The following is a 16093-nucleotide window of genomic DNA, read 5'->3' on the forward strand; positions in this document are numbered from 1 at the left end:
TTCTTAAGTGATGATGCTGATGATAAAAAACTTCTATGGAATAATAAGAATAATATTACATTAATTAATTAATTAATTACTCGTTTTTGGTCTCAATTGCCAATGAAAGTATAAAAGAAGAAAAATAAAAGTCATTTTTTGTAAGTAAAAATTAGTGGCCATTGATGCCATTTAATCTCTAATCGCGCGCGGGTAATTTGTGATTTTTTTCTTAATTTTTAAACTACTTTACTAAAGTAACAAAAAAATTAATCAAAAAAATGTTAAAAAAAATATAAAAAAAATTATTTTCATGTCTAAGCATCTTCAGTGAAGAATTGAATTGCGGGGGTGTCAATTCATTTGACTATATTGAGTCTGGCTGGAATATATATTGGAGATAAAAAAAATAATAATTTGAATAATGGAGAATAATTTTGGAATTTATTTAAAAAAGTGAATATTGTGAAACTTTTCAAGGGATGGACAATTTTTGAGGTTAATAAAGTAATTTGAAATAGAGAGACATAAAGGAAAACTCAAGTGACACAAATGAAACTCAAAACTCTTGGAAAAAATCCAACAATATAAACCTTTAAATCTCAAATAATCATGAAAATTGTGAAAAACTTCTCAATAGTGTCCAACCCTAGTAAATTTTCAAAATAAGTTCCACGAAAAAACTACTAAATAGAAACTAGAAATTCCAAAATAATCAAAAATTGTTGAAAATTAAAAGATTGCATTATATTTTTTTACAGACTTTTGTAAAAGATCTCACAAATTTTGAATGATCTAAAGCAAACTTGAGTGGTTTATTATGACAGTTGCAGTCACATAGCAACAATATTGATGCCACATGACTTAAACATGTCGTTTAGGTGTCATATGACTGTTGCATGACTGTCACATGAATATAAATTGTCATTTAACTGCCATACCGATGCTGAATATTTGTGAAATGGTTCTTGGCTGCCGTATGGCTTTCAAATGACATAAACATATAACTCAAGTGACGTTTAGCTTTCGCATGACTGTCACAAAGTAAAATACTTGTCATTTGGTTGCAGCTTAACTGCAACATAGCAATAAACTGTCATTTGGTTGCTACATATTTCTGTCACATGGTTGCTACATGTATATTACGTGTCATTTGGTTGCAGTATTACTGACACATAGTTGCCACATGACTATAATATGTCATTTCTAAGTCTTATTACTGCCACGTAACAACAACATATCGCATGACTGTAGTTTAGTTGTAGTTTAACTGCCTAATTTAGTGTCATTTGGTGCCACATTGTTATCACATCATTATGACTTGTCATTTCGAAGTCGCATTATTGCCACATTGTTGCCGCATCACAATAAGATGTAACTAAGCTACCATACGACTGCCACTGTCATAATAAAACACTCAAAACAGACATTCAAATTAAAACTCTTCAAAAATTGGATAATAAACATAAGAGACTATGAATTGTACAAATCAATTCAAATTAAAAATCAAAATTACAAAGAAAAAATTCAAAATTTTTGCATAACGGAAAATTGACAAAAAATGAGCAAACAAATCTAAAGTTGACATTAGTTGCCTAAAAAAATTTCATGAGATACACACCAAAAAATTTTATAACAAAGTTGACAACCCTCGAATTAAATTCTTGATAAATCTCTTTGGCAAAAGAATAATAAATAAAAGCAACAAAAAAAGGAAGTAAAATTTAAACGTTAAGTAACGCACAAACGTGATATTAATTTTTACGATGAAAAGAATGGCTTTTAAGAAAAATTTTTTTTTTGGATGGAAATATTTGAAAAGAAAAATAAAAAATAATAATGTATGTGAAAAAAAAACGGAAATAAGGAGCTAAAAGCAAATATTTTTCTTCTTCTTTTTCGTTCGATTTGAAAAGAAAATATTATTGAAAAAACTACTAATATATTATGAATATAATGGAAAATAGCAAGGAAATATTAATAATAAAAAATGCTTTGGAAAAAAGAGTTCATTTGTGGAATATTTTATTTAGTCTTGTCTCGAACACAAAAAGAAAATACTTTAAAGAACCTTCAATAACATTGTATTGTAAGGACGGTGAGAAGTTACGAGGATATTAATTATCGTGACGGTAATTAAAGGATAGTTTGACTTTTAAATTTTTCATTACTAACACAATTGTTATGAATTACTTATGGGAATTCATGTGATTGAGTAGGATTTATGCAGAAAAACATACATCGCGTGTGAAGAAAAACTTGTAGTTTTGAAGAAATTGAGGAATAGATTAAGGAACTTGTAATTTTGTTTACATTGAAGCATAGGAATTGAAGGAAGTGAGGCGTTAAGGCTCGAAAGTACTTAGTTCTTAAGTTTTTCTAAGTTTTTATTGAATGTTGCTCAGTTTTACGTAATTGTTGCTCAGTGCTACGTAACTGTTGCTCAGTTTTACGTAATTGTTGCTCAGAGCTACGTAACTGTTGCTGAGTGCTACGTAACAGTTGCTTATTGATACGTAACTGTTGTTCAGTGCAACGTGTTTGTTGTTTATTGATACTTAACTGTTGCTCAGTCAGTGTTACGAAACTGTTGTTCATATATACGTAATTATAGCTTAGTGCTACGCAATTGCTGCTCAGTGCTTAGAAACTGTTGCTTAGTTCTACGAAATTATTACTCAGCGCTATGTAACTGTGGCGCAGTGTTACGTAGTTGTTGCTAAGTTTTACGTAACTGTTGCTCAGTGCTATGTAACTGTCACTTAGTTTTACGTAGTTGTAGCTTAGTGCTACGTAAATGTTGCCACGTAATTATTGCACGTAATTATTGCTAAGTTTTACGTTAGTGATGCTCAGTTTTAAGCAAGCTTTACATAACTGTTGCTTAGATGTATGCAACAATTTCTCAGATTAACTTAAATTTTGCTACTTCTTCGTGAATTTTATAAGAGTTTAATTGCTTTATTGAACAACATTGTTTGAAGTGGTTTAAAAGTATCAATGACCACATGAAAAGCAACAAATTAATCAACACAACCACTTAAAAGTTATCTAAACTACACTTAGAAATCAATAATTGCACATAGCTATGCAGCATGTGTCAATAAAGTTTGAAGATATATCAAATTTCTCCTCACATGACCTTCTTAGTCTCCTCATTATCGATTATTTACACATCTATTTAAGAATTTCTATAATTGTGTTAGTAAATAATTCAATAAATTCGATAATAAATTTGCCTACGTGGAGCGAAATGCATGCGTGCTGTCTGTATGATGACACAAATAAAAAATTTAAATGAAAAGCTATCCAATAATTACGAGAAAAAGGCGAAATAGACCTTAATTAGAATTCTCATATGGGAATTTGAATTAATAAGCACCGAATGATTATTAAATCTTATTCGGATTATGAAGCCTTGAATCATTTACCGCAATACCGCAATGAAGAAGAAAATGTTTAATTTTCAATATAATTTGAAAATAAAATGAAGGTAGAAGACATATAAAGGAACAAAATAATAAAAAGAGATGAGAACTGCTAAAGCTTTATCTATTTCCTTTCGTACACAAATGAATATAGAGCAGAAGAAATGTAATTATTTGTTTATATACATTTATGATTGAATAAATTATTTCAGCTATAAATTCGTTAAAAATGAATTTTCATGAAAAATGTATTTACTTTAAGTAATTTTTATGTTTTTAATGCCATTTTCCTTATTTTAAAATTAAAAGTAAAATAAGACATAATTTAAGATTATTGAACTTTTAAGACTGCTTAATAACGTTTGATTTCACTTTTCTACTTTTATTCTTACTTAATTTATTAAGTTTATTGTCCTAAAATTGAAATATTGTTATTAAAGGCCGAAATTTTTGAGATTATTAAACTTTTAAAGTTTAACGGACTTTTTGGATTCAAATTTACTTCTGTTTAGAATAGTACTAGATTTTCTAATTTCTAACGACTTTTTTGAATTTAAATTAGTTTTAAGACAAAAAAAGTCTAAATGTTCATAATTACGAATGATCGGATCGGAACTGATCAGTTCTGCAAATTCAACGAACTTTCTTCAGAACTTAACGATTTATTTCAATTCAAATTTCATCAAAAAGTACTAGTTTTTCAATTTATAATTCAGATTCTACGAACAAATCTTCAACTTAATCATCATATCCTTACGCTTAATCTAGAAATTTTTTAGAACCTCATCGAATTTACACTAGAATCTTCAAGAACAACTTAATGCAATAATTGCTAGGCTTCGATTAGAATAATACGAATTATAAGTATTAATGTGATCATTGTTAAATTTAGAAGTAAGCTAGGCTATGCTAGATTAAAATTAATCTTAAATTGTTCTAAGAATCAAATATTAGAAGTGAAATCTAGTACTTCAAAGAAAACTTTAAATTGTACCAGATTAAAGAGCGATGTACTAGATTTTTGAGAGAAAAAAATCAAAATATCTTAAATTGTACTAGAATTTTTTGAATTTTAAAACATCGTTAATTTCTCTAAACATTTATCCTAGAATTCAAGACAGCGTACTAGATTAATTCAAAATTAAGTTACTAGATTAAATTATCAGTACAAATCTGGAAGTAAATTGATCTCGTTTGAAATTATACTAGATTATTTCTAAGCCGTACTAGATTTGGTAGATTATTTAACATTTAAGTACTAGATTCCTCAAAGAGTAATCATCCAAAAAAATAATAATAATGCCAAATAAAAATCAAATTATACTAGATTAATTTCATACATAAGATGCTTCCTAGATTGTAAATCTGAATCCAAATAAGCCTTTAGCCTTAACTAATAACATTTCAATTCCCCAAACGTATGCTTGTGAAGTATTTCATTGTAAACATGTATCTCGTATTATTATCCTATCAATTCTATTTTGTAATTGTGATTCTCAAGTACAATTTTATTTCTATCTAAGTATCTATGCCTATCTTTATCATTTTATCGATTTGTCTCTAAGTTCAATAAATCCATCTGCTGGCATCTAAAAAAAAAGTCAAAAAAATTAAATGTTCAATCTACAAAGTCTCCTTATTTATCCTTGCTATACATATATTTTGTAGTATGACTCAACCTACATATAAAAAGCTATGGAAGGAAGTAAAATCGATGAGAGAAAAAAAAATTCATTATTGCTTTAAAAACAAGTTTTTTGCTAAAATAAATAAAAAATAAAGGAAGAAAAAATCACAAGGAAAAAAAATAAAATTGTGATATTTTTTGTCAAATAATAAGTAATAATATGTTTATAAGTCATCACTTGTCGATGATATATAGGATTTAAACCTTTTTAGTTATATGTTAATGTTTTTTGATGATACAAAAATGAATTATTATAGATGTACAAAAACAAGAAATATGTGAAAAAAATAAGCATTAAAAAGTCTTTTTTCTTTTTTTAGAAAATAAATAAAAAATTGTTTTTCAATTTTGATTGCTTTTCAGGGCTTTAATTGTTCTTGTGGCTGAGTATCCGTACCTGAACAATCATTTTCCTTCATTTGGTAGACCATATTGATTTTGTTGATTCTATGACACTCCTGAGTAGGCATTGACACAAAGTAGGCATTGAATAATCCGTTAAGAATGCATTCGGTGTGCCTTACTGGACTCTGTACTCCGTGTGGCTTCCAATTGAACTTCATATTGATTGCATGTCATTAGTATCGTCGATTGCCATTTGTGTATCTAATATGTAGCTCTATCCTCCGTTACTCAACCTCCATGTCACCAAAAAAGAAAGTGGCACAACAGATCCTCAAAAGAATCGTTCCAAATCCTTTGCTATTCATGTCTCTAATGACTCCATCATCCGTTCCACAACCTACATGTCTCATAATAAATATTCAATAACTCTACACAAATTGAGTTGAGACAAGCACTTATTTTTCCTGCTATGATGATGATGATAATGCAATTGTAAAGTATCTAAGAATAAAATAGATTTCCTGGAAAATGTCAACAACAGGTTGATTCATACCTACACACAAAAGAGTCTCCTGCTTCTTACTACCTAATGTGCATTTTATTATAAAATTTTCAGCTGTAGAATGCATAAAATTGATCAAGGATGCATTGAAGGCATTTCAGATGAATTTTTCATTCAATGTTATTTTAATAGCATAGTCTACTGTATTTTTGAAGTCATTTTATTCCATGTAAGGGAGGTATGGGTGTATTGATAGAGGTTTTGGATGAATTTGGGCAAACCAGGCTTCATTAAGTTAGTTATGACAGCTTCACTATGTACCTATGCATCCTGAGTCATTCAATTGACCAAAGGTCACAATCCCAGAAAGCCTAAATGTCATGCAACAACATACAAATCCTTTACAACACACGACGAATGTGACGCAACCATGACACCAACTAAATTTTGTCACGCCACTCTAAAACCCGTCCAAAACTACCTAAACCTAAAGGCATTTTAGCCAATAGAACCGACATTCAACATCCGAAACAAAATGACCATCAAAATGTTCAGAACTTTGTACTTAAGCTTCTTAACAACATGATAAAACTGGTTGAATTGATCCATCAATATTTACAGACCATTTATATCCGACAATTCTACATGAAATGTTCAAAGTTGTCATCCCATTTTCCAAGAACTGAATTTTCAGCTAATCGATATGCTGAATGTGTTTGACTTCTATAACTTTTCATCGAAAGCCGTAGGACATAATTGTGAATGATTTGTGAATTAATAAAGTAACAGTGTGCAAATGAAATTAGTTTTCGGATGTGGCACTGATGTAGATTCAGTAATTTCATTTGGAGTTGATGTTTTGGGATGGGATCAGAATTTGGGTAGCATGTGATTGACGTCATTTGGTGCTGAAGTCTTTAATTGAGTTTTGGATGTAAAATAAGATTTTTAGGAAGTTACAGGCTGGTCAAATTAGTTAAGGCTAATCTATAGCTTCATAAGTACCAAACTTTAAGCCTATATCCAACAAAATAAGCAATTAATCAAACATCAATGTAGCAATTTTAAAGAATTGACCTTAATCGACATCTTTAATGTCCGATACTCAACTTTCCATCCATAATTCAATGCACACAGCACAAAATCAATAATATCATGTTTCAAAAGCTTCTTAATTTCATATTCAGTGTCCTCCCTTAAAATGAATATGCACAAATTGACACTATCCTCAAAAGGATTAAATATGAGTGATTTGCAAACCAAGCATGTATCACATTGTAAATTAACAGAGATTGTAGTTTTAAAGTTGAATTACAGTAATTAAAAACTTTTGAATAGGTTCAATTCCCAGTTAAGAGGGTTGTTGATGAATGATGTCAGTGGGAATATATAGCAACAATAGTATGTGTGGAATCAACAGTGCAAGCGACGTCATGGAATCAAATGAGTCATCCGTGCAGTCTACAATAGTCCGGGGCATCAATAAGACAAGCGACACCAAGCGACGTGGTGGGCAACTTGTGTGTCATGTCACACTAGTGTGTCGCCAAAAAATTGGAACTGCCATGAACCATTTGCCGTGTGCGCTTTTGGTTGTAGCTTACCATCAAAGTATGCCGTGAAGAATGCCTACTACTGTCTTAGAGCTTTTATGTCCTGCCAAATAAGTCATCCGTGTAGTCAGGATGTCTTGTCGTAAGGTAAAATGTATGTGGTATGACGTGAACACATGTTGTTGTTGTTGCGGTTTGAGTAGGACTTTATATCTCTATCAAAGCTTTAGCCTACGCAATACCAGACTAGCCCTCCTTCCCTCCAGTATACAGGACATCATTCACGTCCGATTCCTCAGTAATTATAATACAATTTTCATATTTTTCTATTCTCTTTATTTTAACATCAGTAAAATTTTATCATTACAGTCCATAAAAGAAGTCACAAAATACAAAATGAATCTTACAAATTAAACAAAAAAAAAGGAAAATGAGAAAAATGCTTGACTTTGTGAGGAACAAAAAGGAAAAATTTCTTTCCTCAAAAGGAATAATAAAATAAGTTAAAGAATGCCTTATCATGCCTATATAATGTGATAAGTTATGCATATGAGCGAGAATCATCATCAGGAGTGTATCCAGAATGGAATTGAAGCACTGGATACGCTCCTGATCATCACATAGGAAATAATCATAAGAACTAATGAGTGGATGTGAGATTTTTATTTTTTTTGCACCAAACGTTATGGATATGTAAAAATTTTTAAAATACTAAAGCAGAAATTCGTTCTCACTAGGCCATCCACTGTCAGTAGCATTTCAAGGCTATTAAGTCTTTTTCTTTCATGAAAAGTTAGCACCACCGCCATCGTAAATTGTGGGATCGATATCTAGCAGCTTTTTTCGAGTGGCATAATTGGGTCTGTCAGGAGTTTATGTCTTGAATATTGTTAGAGGTTTGTGTCTTGGATATTTGTCAGGGATTTGTGTCTTGGGAATTGTCAGGGGTTTGTGTCTTGGTAATTGCCAGGGATTTGTGTCTTGGGTATACTTAGAGTATACAATCTAGAGTATACAATCTAGAGTATACGATCTAAAGTATACGCTTTATAGTATACTTAGGATGTACGATCTCGAGTATACCAAGAATATGGAACACAAGACCACATTCTTAACGCCGCAGACACATAAGGTCTCCCCGCAACATCACAGCGACAGTTGCATGATCCCTTAATATGAGATTTGCCACATTATGCCACTCGAGCGTCGTTCCATTCTATATTTTTTATTTATATATTTGATTAATGATCGATGGGGAACAAAAAGGATTAAAAAGAAATGGTTTTATAGACATTAAAGTTTTTTTTTTCTTTTTTTGGCATTTCCTTTTCTCTTCTCAAATTTAATTTATCAATTTTTTTCTTTGTGTATATTTATTATTTGGTTGCTCGCATTTGCTTCTTCTCACTTGCCCGCCTTCTCGGGAGAGTGGAAGAAACTGACATTGACATATTATCACGACTCGACTTCTTACTACGTAATGCTAGTGATGCATTTGATGAGGTTCGAGATAATTCTGAACGTGATAGATCCATTGTTGATGAATAGCCAGAGCTTATGTCCTCAATTGATCGTACGTAGCTTAAAATGAAAATGAAAAGTGTGAAAAATAAAATTATTTAACAATAAATCAGTTTTGATGTTTGTGGGTTAAGTAAATGTTGGCAGGAGATGAAGTTAATTGAGAATAAACAAGGAGGCATCAATGCTGGTTATTTATTTACAGTAAAATTGTGTTTTGATGATTGAATTACGAGATTTTGTTTATGCTTCTGTAGAAGTAATTATTCGGGAGACTGAGAAGTGTAGTTGCGGTAAACAGATGATGAACTAATAGGGTTGTTGACATAGGTGAGTGTAGCAAATCTTGTTGCAGATTAGAGCAACACAGCATTGTTACTGCAACACGACACTGTCGCTGCAATACAACATGGTTGCTGCAATACAGAATTGTCGCTGCAACACAACACTGTCACTGCAACACAACTATGTCGCTGCAACGCAACACTATTATGTCACAGTGATGACGGAAAATTTTCAAAATAAGGATTACTATCCAGATGAAGTAAGGTACGTGGAGCAGCACAAAGTTTGATGTCTAACTGACTTTCATGAGGCTCTCTTTGTCTACTTTGTGTCGCTCAGACTAGTAAAATAACCCTTCCGAGCTGCACATCATAGTCACTAATGTGTCGCTTCGTCGCCGACACATGAAATTGTCTATCGACTACGAGTAGATTAATATCAGTACATTTTCACCTCAATAATCGCACTGTAATCCTGGATATATACTTCCACGAACTCAAAAAATTCACCATAAAATGAAGTCCATACCGCACTTAAATCCATTTTATCTATACTTTAGATTATAATTTCATGCAATCCATAATAAAAGCTGTAAAACTGCTTTTAATTTATTGCAACTTCTTTTACCGAGTGCTTTAACCTTATAAAAAGTCAAAATAATTCTCAATCAACTTCAACCCTTCCTTTTTCTATCTACTTACTTGTAATCACTCTGCGTTACTTTCGGTGAGTCTTTAATTTCAAGTTCCTGAAAATAAATTTCACTTGTTGGTCGCTTACTCAACGATGACGATCTCGTTATTGCAGTGTGCTTTGGCCTTGATGTTCTTTGTCGTATAGGAACATTTTGCATTTCATTACCACCGTCCGTTTCTGTTAAATCACTTAACGAATATGATTTTCTTATTGTTTGCGCACTCTGTAATGTAGAAATTGAATAACGGATATGTTCATTAATTTTCATTTCAAAACTGAGTAGTTTCTGAGATTCAGTTAGGGGAAAAGAATTAAAATAAGGTTAATTGTAAGTGATGTCAATCAAAAATGTGGGTTTTAATTAGAATCAAGTATATGGTGTGTATGTGTCCAAGACTATGGTATGCTATGGATGTGTTATCAGAGCAGAGTAGAATCTGTATCGAGTCACGTGAAATGAAATTATCCATTGCAAGGAGATGGTCCCAATGTCCAAATGGTTAGTTTTCTGAAAGTACTGAACCTATTTTGTGAAGATGAAGGTTCGATTCCTATCGGATACTTAGCTTAAAATTGGTTCTATAGTCAAATGTTCTAAGGCGTTGAATTGGCAGCAGTAGCGTAGTGGTTAGAGGTACGGCTAAGATTTGACCTACCGATCCTAACGACTTGGGTTCAATCCCAAGGAAACTCGAGTCGACTTTGGGTGATTTTTACAACTCGATTTGTTTGATTCGAGTCACAAAATTTGTAGTTGGGTACCTTGCAAAGATGTTGTCCTAAGTCATGCTATTAAGCAGATTTGGGAATCTATCGCCTTAAAAATGCATTCTAGTCCAAAACGACCCAAAGTATGAGACGGATTCTAAATGGACTTCAAACTCTTGGGTCTTCTAAGTAGACTTTTGTGTTTTGGTAGGTACTGACCACCAAGGACAAATTCGACCATGTTTATATAAATTGACATCATTTACAATCAATCCCCCCTCAATTTCATACTACCTACCAAACAATAAAAATACACTAATTTTTGCAAATATTTAATTAAAAAATAATTAAGAAGCTATTTTAATGTGGACCAAAAAAATCATAATTAAGTAATTAAAAAAGATATCCCATTAGTGGATCAGAAAAAGCACATAAAAAAGTTTTGTTAAAGTCACAAGAAATGCAAATTATAAATTTTATTTTGCATTAAAATATCAAGAAATCACAAAAAAAAATCATAAAATTAAGTTCTATGAAAATGTCAAGGAATGAAAAAAGTCTAAGAAAATGCGGAACTTCCAATTTTTTTTTGGAGAATTGTCTATTCAATGATATCATCATCAGAAATTGGCTCTTCTTTAAGTGGCCTACGTCGTCGAACTCGTTCTGTTTTCGTAGTCTTCTTGTTACGTTTAAGTGCCGTCGGCTTAGGCTCATCTGTAGGCGGTATTGATTTTTCTTTGGCTCTTGATTGACTGCGAGTCGTTCGAGTCATCGGAGGTTCATCAATATCACTAAATTCGAAATTATTATTGTCATGCATCAGTGGACTCTCTTGTTGCTGTTGTTGCTGCTGTTGCCCATCACTGAATTCATTATCGTCGTTAATATCATCAATTACGAAACTTGGCGTTACATTCCTTACTGGTATCGATTCTTCCATATCATGCACATGATCAACAACATCATACGTGTGCTTATTATTGTTATTTTTATTAGAATTTTTGTTGTTGTGTGTGGATGAAGGTAGTGTCAATTGTTGTGGATTAATGATCATCGAACCAGTGGCCTAAATGAGTGGTGTATGTAAAATTTTGTGGTTTTTTAGTCTTTTTTGCAAATTAAAAAAAATTAAATCTAAGCATGCATTAGGTGAGTTGGAAGTAAAAGTTATTAATTAGTGACAATAAAGTATATTAAAATAAAATTGAAAGGCACAATTAATCGAATGGAATTAAATTTCCATTTTTTTTTTCACATACAATTAAATGCCTGCGTAAATGGCGTGTATTGAAAAATTGTAAACATAGTATTCTATTAAAAGATTATATGCTTCGTACATTTGTAGAACATGAAAATATTTTTCAGTTTACACAAAAATTCTGGAAAAAAAAATGGCGAGCAATCATGACATGTAAGCTTTAATGTTTAGTTAAGAATTGAGTTTGATGGGAATTTAGAGGGTTAATTATGGTGTTTTTAATTCGATAATTTTGGCATTGGAATTCGGTTTTGAATTATAAATTTGAAAAAATGTAAAAAAAATTAACGGTTTTTTGAAATTCAAATTATAACTGCTTTTGAAAATTCGGTTTCTGGAATTTCTAATTTCAACGACTTTTGAAAATTCAAATTTTAACGGATTTTGGAAATTTTAGAATTCAAGTTATTTGCGATTTTTAAAATTTTAAAACTTAATGGTTTTTGAAAATTCAAATTTTAACGGCTCCTACAAATTCAAATTTAAAAAATTCTCAGAAAGTCAAAATTGAAATTTCCTACAAATTGAAATTCCAGTTCCAAATCAATAACAAAAGTTAACAATCTTAGAAGCTTAAAAGCTTTTGAACTCAATTCTTTATCTTCAATTTGTCAAGTTTATACAAGCACATATATCTCAAAATAGAAACATACCAAATACCATTTTATCTATAACAAGTTTAAAACCTTTAATTTGTTACGTTTGCAAAACAGCAATCATTTCTTTTACACGCGAAAAAAAGAAGTAAAGTAACAAGTCAGTGAAAAAAATTTAAGTTGTGTACACACTAACCTTGATCGCAGTCTCAACGATAAATTTTGAAGCGTAATCGAAGCTTTTTGTGCCGAGTTGTATCACAGTTGAATAACCCTTAGTTTTCGCTTGATTGATATAATCATCAATCTCCTGCTCATGTCGTGATAACTTTGGATGAATAAATTTCTTATAAAGTATTGATGATCCTTTTGTCATCGGACTCAGCAGCCAAAAGACAATGCAAACTTTTGTCTCATAATAAAATGGAAACCAGCATAAAAATACATCACTAAATGTCTCAATTAGTTGAAATGCAGCCATCACAATCCAATGCATCATCCATCGTACATATTCTTTGACATTTTTTGTACGTATCGCTTTATAGCTACTGTACGCTGGATATAAAATACCAAATACCAAGCTATAGTCAAAAAAAGTCAAAAAGAGAAAATAATTGGAATTAGAAATATCATTAAATAAGTTTCTCAAGTGGGCATAAATGTTCAGTTTTTTTTTGATGAAATAATTCGCGCAAATCACATTACATCTACTTGCTGTCTATAACGGTAAGTTTTATTATTTTATTTTGAAAGAAAACAAAAATAGCAGAAAGACTACGAAAATATTAACACCTTAGACATAAATGCTAATGACAGGAGGAACAAATCACAAAGAAGCAATCAGAATAAGGAGAGAAATTTTTAGCGCTTTTGTGCGGAAGTCTTTGAGTCATTGTTTGTAAAACTTCGGTTTGTCATGCAATCGTGTCAAGCTTTTAAAGGAGTTTCATAGACACTAATCTGTTGCTTATTTTTTTGCAGACGACATCGATTTATTATTTTATTATGTCTTTTATGGGTGCATTGTTCCTTTTTGTATGTGGACAGGGTATGTGGTATAAAGTAAAAGTTATAGGTTTTGGTTATCTTTTAAATTAAATTTCAAATTTTAACGGTTTTTTGAATTTTAAATCATGTTTAAATTGATCAGAGATCGAAGTCGACTCGGAGTTTGCACGGAAAAGTGCAATTCGTCAAAATCCATATCTACAAAGTGACAATTGGAGACACGAGGAAGCTCGAAGAGCTCAACCCTCCCTAGAATGAACTCAACAATACCAAAAACGTGATCAACGTCAGTCAAACTGAGTAAATAAGCTTTTTTTGATCATGTCATACTTGCTTATCTCTAGTGCGAGATTCCGAATGTTTTATTTTGTTTGGTTCTGTGTATTTTATCATTTATCATGTCAGTCATAATTGCAATAATCATGAAGCTTAGTAATTTAGGAAAATTCTAGCGAAATGTGGATGAAGATATTGAACCAGATTAGGTAATATATGGTAGATTTTCAGAATAAACAGTTAGGTCATGTATGGAAGTAGAAATTATGAATTTTGAAACTGTTTAATCATTACGTAATTAATTGGAAATTTCATCAAGTTTCGACACAGTGGTGTATTAAGGAACATAGCATGACCCTAATAGTTCTAATAGAGACTAGATAGAGGCTTGCATCAGTAAAAAAGTAAGTTAATTCTATCAAAAATCAATTTTACATATTCTTCTTCCTACTTTCTATGTAAAAGCACTTGAAATTGATGAATTGATCTATTCTGTAATATTCCAGATGGATTTCATCAAATCAACAAGGCATTGTACTAGCTCTAACTCTCTAAAATGTTCAGGATTGCTCTATCAGCCACCCAACATCACTGCCATAAAGTCATGACTCAAAACCACATTAATAATCCACTAAAATTCCCAACATTATGAAATTCCATGCGCTATTTCACAAAAATGCCCAATAGAACCTCTCAACTTTACTCGTTCCACTCTACTTATTCTAAAAAACAGTTGAATAGGTGGATAGACATAACTTAATTGTTTCTAATGATAAACATCTCTATATGTATGATGTAGAATCAGAGGTGATCAACCTTCTATTTTTCGTGGTTCACCTTAGTGGTAAGCCTCGTCCAAGACTGTATGCAGCTTACAGTTCATGACATTTTATAGCACAATAGTGTGTCGTATCTCACAGGTTGCCAACCACTGATGTAGATAGTCAATATAAATACCAGAATGTCACCACAACTTTATATTCGATAAATTTGATTCATGTTTAGCCTTACATCCCCCATGTATGTCTAACAATTTAGTTTTTGAAATGATAAAACAAAGAAGAAGTAATAATAAAAGAGAAAATGACAAGTTACTGTATTATAATGGAAGAAGGAACAATAAACTTACGAGACATATATATTTTATTATAATAGAGATTTATGAATCATTTAAAAACCAATGAAACTATATAGACATAAGAAGAAGTTCAGCTACTTTATGATGTATATTAAAATTTGCAAATCAATGAATGTCTATATTAGAATTTATACAGATTTCCGGTTAATTAATAATTTGCAATTATATCTCGTCATGCAAAACGAGCACATTTTTTGTGTGTACTTAAGTACACGAAACAGAACTGATATTATTTTTCGGGTAAAAAATTTAAATGTGAGAAAAAAATATCACAGAACCAATTATCTTTAATTTGTTGCTCATTTCAATAGAATATCTAAGCAGCGAGTAAGTCAGTTAGCATATAGAATTGCCTTTGTTGTTGTTGCTTTTCCTCTTTGTTGTATATTTCACTCTGTCTCGCGTATTTCATAGAATTTGCTTGCCTTGAAGATGGCAAAAATCAGAAAATGTCTTTTGCTCCTTTTATGGAAAGCAAGTTAATTGTGATTCAACATCACGCAGACTGTCTGATCTCACTAATCGAATTTATGAACTCGACTTAACTTTCATACATTTTAAATATTAAATTATTCCAAAAAACAATAAAATTTCGTCACTATAGTGAAAAATCAATACGGAATGGAAAATTGATGTTTTTTTTTCACTTGCCATAAAACTTACATTAGTATTCTTGAAATTCCTGCAGTTATCATCATTGGTTAATATCTTTTTTACTAAAACACTATTATTCGATACTTGTCTTAATCTAATTTATACTATTTTGAGCATTTTAAAACTATGATTTGCAGAGAAATGATATAAATGTATTTCTGCTGCTGACTGCAAACTTCTTTTGTTTTGAACTGTACTGTTTCAAAAAATTTCTGTTACTATTTTGTTGAATTTGATGTCGATGATGCTTTGATGAATTTTATGTTGTTTATTTTTAAAATTAGTGCTTATTGGACTTAATTTTGATTGCTGAAGGTTGAATTTGGAAGATTAGAGAGTTTTAAGGCTGATGTCATTGATAGTTAGGCTGTAAATTGCTGATTTGATGAGAATTTTTGATATTTTCAATCAAAACTAAAAATCATGTCCATGCGAAAAATTTTCAATTCAAATTTT

At 31.1% G+C, this 16093-nt stretch overlaps 1 protein-coding gene and 1 long non-coding RNA gene across 3 annotated transcripts; one reads left to right on the top strand and one right to left on the bottom strand.

Annotated features, from left to right (window-relative positions):
- Positions 1–7807: 7807 nt before the first annotated feature.
- LOC139086112 (receptor expression-enhancing protein 1-like) lies at positions 7808–15855 on the bottom strand. 2 transcript variants are annotated; one of them, XM_070634439.1, is made up of 4 exons: positions 15647–15855; positions 12758–13142; positions 10002–10219; positions 7808–9075 (listed from the first exon to the last, which is right to left on the bottom strand). In XM_070634439.1, exons 1-4 carry the CDS (start codon positions 15679–15681, stop codon positions 8871–8873), a joined length of 843 nt encoding a protein of 280 aa, XP_070490540.1. In that variant the 5' UTR covers positions 15682–15855; the 3' UTR covers positions 7808–8870. The 2 variants fall into 2 exon arrangements, with proteins under 2 accessions (XP_070490540.1, XP_070490539.1); XM_070634438.1 differs by lacking the exons at positions 7808–9075; positions 10002–10219 and adding an exon at positions 11145–11773 and having other exon boundaries at positions 15647–15845.
- Positions 12448–14999, top strand: LOC139086113 (uncharacterized). Its single transcript, XR_011543982.1, has 2 exons — positions 12448–14249; positions 14352–14999. It is a non-coding gene; the product is annotated as an uncharacterized lncRNA (long non-coding RNA).
- Positions 15856–16093: the final 238 nt, after the last annotated feature.

Source organism: Chironomus tepperi, unplaced genomic scaffold, assembly GCF_022539635.2.
Source record: "Chironomus tepperi strain 1889 unplaced genomic scaffold, CSIRO-AGI_Ctep_v1 contig_85, whole genome shotgun sequence".
NCBI lineage: Eukaryota > Metazoa > Arthropoda > Insecta > Diptera > Chironomidae > Chironomus > Chironomus tepperi.

Excerpts from the sequence above, each read along its gene's own strand:
- LOC139086112 (XM_070634438.1), bottom strand. The coding sequence starts at position 15,681 with ATGATGATAACTGCAGGAATTTCAAGAATACTAAT. Across the intron at positions 13,143-15,646 it reads GGAATTTCAAGAATACTAAT|CTTGGTATTTGGTATTTTAT; the intron begins GTAAGTTTTATG and ends TTTTGACTATAG. Across the intron at positions 11,774-12,757 it reads TCGTTGAGACTGCGATCAAG|GCCACTGGTTCGATGATCAT; the intron begins GTTAGTGTGTAC and ends CCACTCATTTAG.